Source organism: Trichechus manatus, unplaced genomic scaffold (genome assembly GCF_000243295.1).
Source record: "Trichechus manatus latirostris isolate Lorelei unplaced genomic scaffold, TriManLat1.0 scaffold00010, whole genome shotgun sequence".
NCBI classification, from domain to species: Eukaryota; Metazoa; Chordata; class Mammalia; order Sirenia; family Trichechidae; genus Trichechus; species Trichechus manatus.
In genome coordinates, this window is record NW_004443946.1 from 11,994,963 (window position 1) to 11,997,232 (window position 2,270).

General features: G+C 34.4%; 1 protein-coding gene across 1 annotated transcript in view; it reads left to right on the forward strand.

Annotated features, from left to right (window-relative positions):
* Positions 1-2,270, forward strand: part of LRRC9 (leucine rich repeat containing 9) — a 146,591-nt gene that overhangs the window by 54,955 nt on the left and 89,366 nt on the right. Inside the window, exon 13 of the mRNA XM_004371101.2 lies at positions 958-1,090. Within this exon, the coding sequence (XP_004371158.1) occupies positions 958-1,090 (133 nt within the window). The remainder of the gene's footprint in view (positions 1-957; positions 1,091-2,270) is intronic.

A 2,270-nucleotide genomic window follows, 5' to 3' on the forward strand; every position in this document is an offset into this window, starting at 1 on the left:
ATTTGGTGCTTGGCTGAGTTCTTTATTTCTTCATTTGATGTTTTAGGGTTTCAGGATTGTTGTTTTCTCTGTTTGGCTTAGTTTTTTGGATCTTTGCTCTGGAGGAACGGTGTGGTGCTTCTGCCTAGAGCGCCATTTTTCCAGAAGTCCACCACTTTTAATTTTTAAAAACCTTTTTTGGGTGACAGATTTCAGTAAGAAAAAATATATAGGCAATTTAGCATTTATAGAAAAGACATATTTCTAAATCACTTGACTATTAATATTTAACTAATGATAATTTCAAAACTCTGAGATAGTAAGAAGGAGCAGTAGAACTGAGTTCAAATCATGACTTTACCAATTTCTAGTCTGTTCTCGAACAAATCATGTAATCTCTCTTAGCTCTAGTTTTCTTACTACAATAAAATAGACGTTTTTGTTTACTTTTTAGAGTTGCTTTCAAAGCAGCTAATACGGATATTACTGATACAGCACTTTCAAGAAATAAAGGTAGTCACAATGCATTAGCACAATGAAAAATATTTTGTATTGGGATAATAATGTAGATTATTAGACGAAAATTATGATATAAATAAGAAACATCACTGATGTTGAATCAGTCTCTCGTTGCCACAGGATTTTCAGATTTTGCAAGACTACTAGTGGAGTACTTATTAAAAATGTGTAAAATTGTTGCTACTGAACCATAGTGTGCTCAGTATTGACTTTGGCTGCTTTTCTGGGAACAAATTTTGTTCTATGTCATTTTTCATAAACCTATTTGCATATGAATTTCAAATATATATATAACTTTGTAGAATGAAGTTGCACCTGAAGGTTATCCACTTCTTTTCGGTGAGTCTGGCCTGCAGAGTTCTTTGCCCAGACACATAAACATAAAATAATAAACCCTCTGTGTTGAAGGTGACGTATTGTCAATTTTATAAAAATACTCAGTCTGTTTTTTCTTTGCAGCTGCATCTCGGAAAAGAAGCTGTTATTCTCACTAACAGCCTAAGTCTATGTGAGTGTCCCAGAATTGAATTTTTACAGCAGAAGTGCAAGGATCAGAAGAAAAATTCTCTTGATCATGAGCTCTTCAGACATGGTAGTATAAAAATATAATATTTCTGAACTTTTAAGTTCTAAGTCTCCAGATTCATTTATCATTTTCATATCATTTTTCACACTTGGCTTTATCAACCCAGGAGATTTTCTACAAACCGTTTTATTTAGTATTTGCCAATGTGTAATACATGACTTTCTGATTTCTTACTTCACTCAGGCTGTCAACAGATATTTACTGAGTGATTGTTATGTGTCAGCATTAATAGAAAGAGACTGGTTTGTTACCCAGATATTTAATCTAACATATGGAATAAATACTTTTCAAAGTGTGCTTTTGTTCATTATGTTGTATCCTAAAAATAAACATATACATACGTAAATGTGTACATGTGTTGTGTGTTGTTGGTTGCCATCGAATCAGTTTTGACTCATGATGACCCCATATGTTACAGGGTAGAACTGCTCGATAGGGTTTTCTTGGCTATAATCTTTAGCACTAACTGATTGTGCCAACTAGGGACCTTGTGTATATATGTATACACACACACACCCCAAGTTCATAAGAAAGAGAAAAAAGAACTTGGCCCATGTATGCAATAATCATACAAAACACCTTGGAAGGTAGGCCTTGTTTGTTCTGAATCACAAATATGAAGTGATAAGAAAACCTGGTTTGTGAAGACAGCTATGTAATGGATTAAACCAGTCGCCACTGAGTTGACCCTGACTCATGGCGACCCCACGTGTACAAAGTAGAACTGTGCTCCACAGGGTTTTCAATGCTGATTTTTCAGAGTAGATTGCCAGGCCTTTCTTCCATACAACAGATTGGTATCCACAAGTCAGTTATAGCCTGAAATTGGCTAAAGACAAATTGTGAAATGTTTGGATTACTTTATAAGTTACCTTATATAAAAGATAAACTTTTTGTATTTTAATTTATTAATAATTATCAGTAATTTATTTGCAGCCTGAATATATATATATCTATATACAATGAAACGTGAAAGCCAGCACTTGACTGGACAGCCTTGTTTTTCTGGGTCTTGCAAGTTTTCTGCCTTTGACAGGGTGCAGTCTTACCACTTTTCTATCACTTGTTTTAGTGGGAAATATTTGAATTTTCCTTCTCTGATAGGTTTCCACCTTACACAGTGTCAGGGTTTGAATTATGTCCCCCCAAAAATGTGTGTATCAATTTGGCTAGGCCATGATTCCTG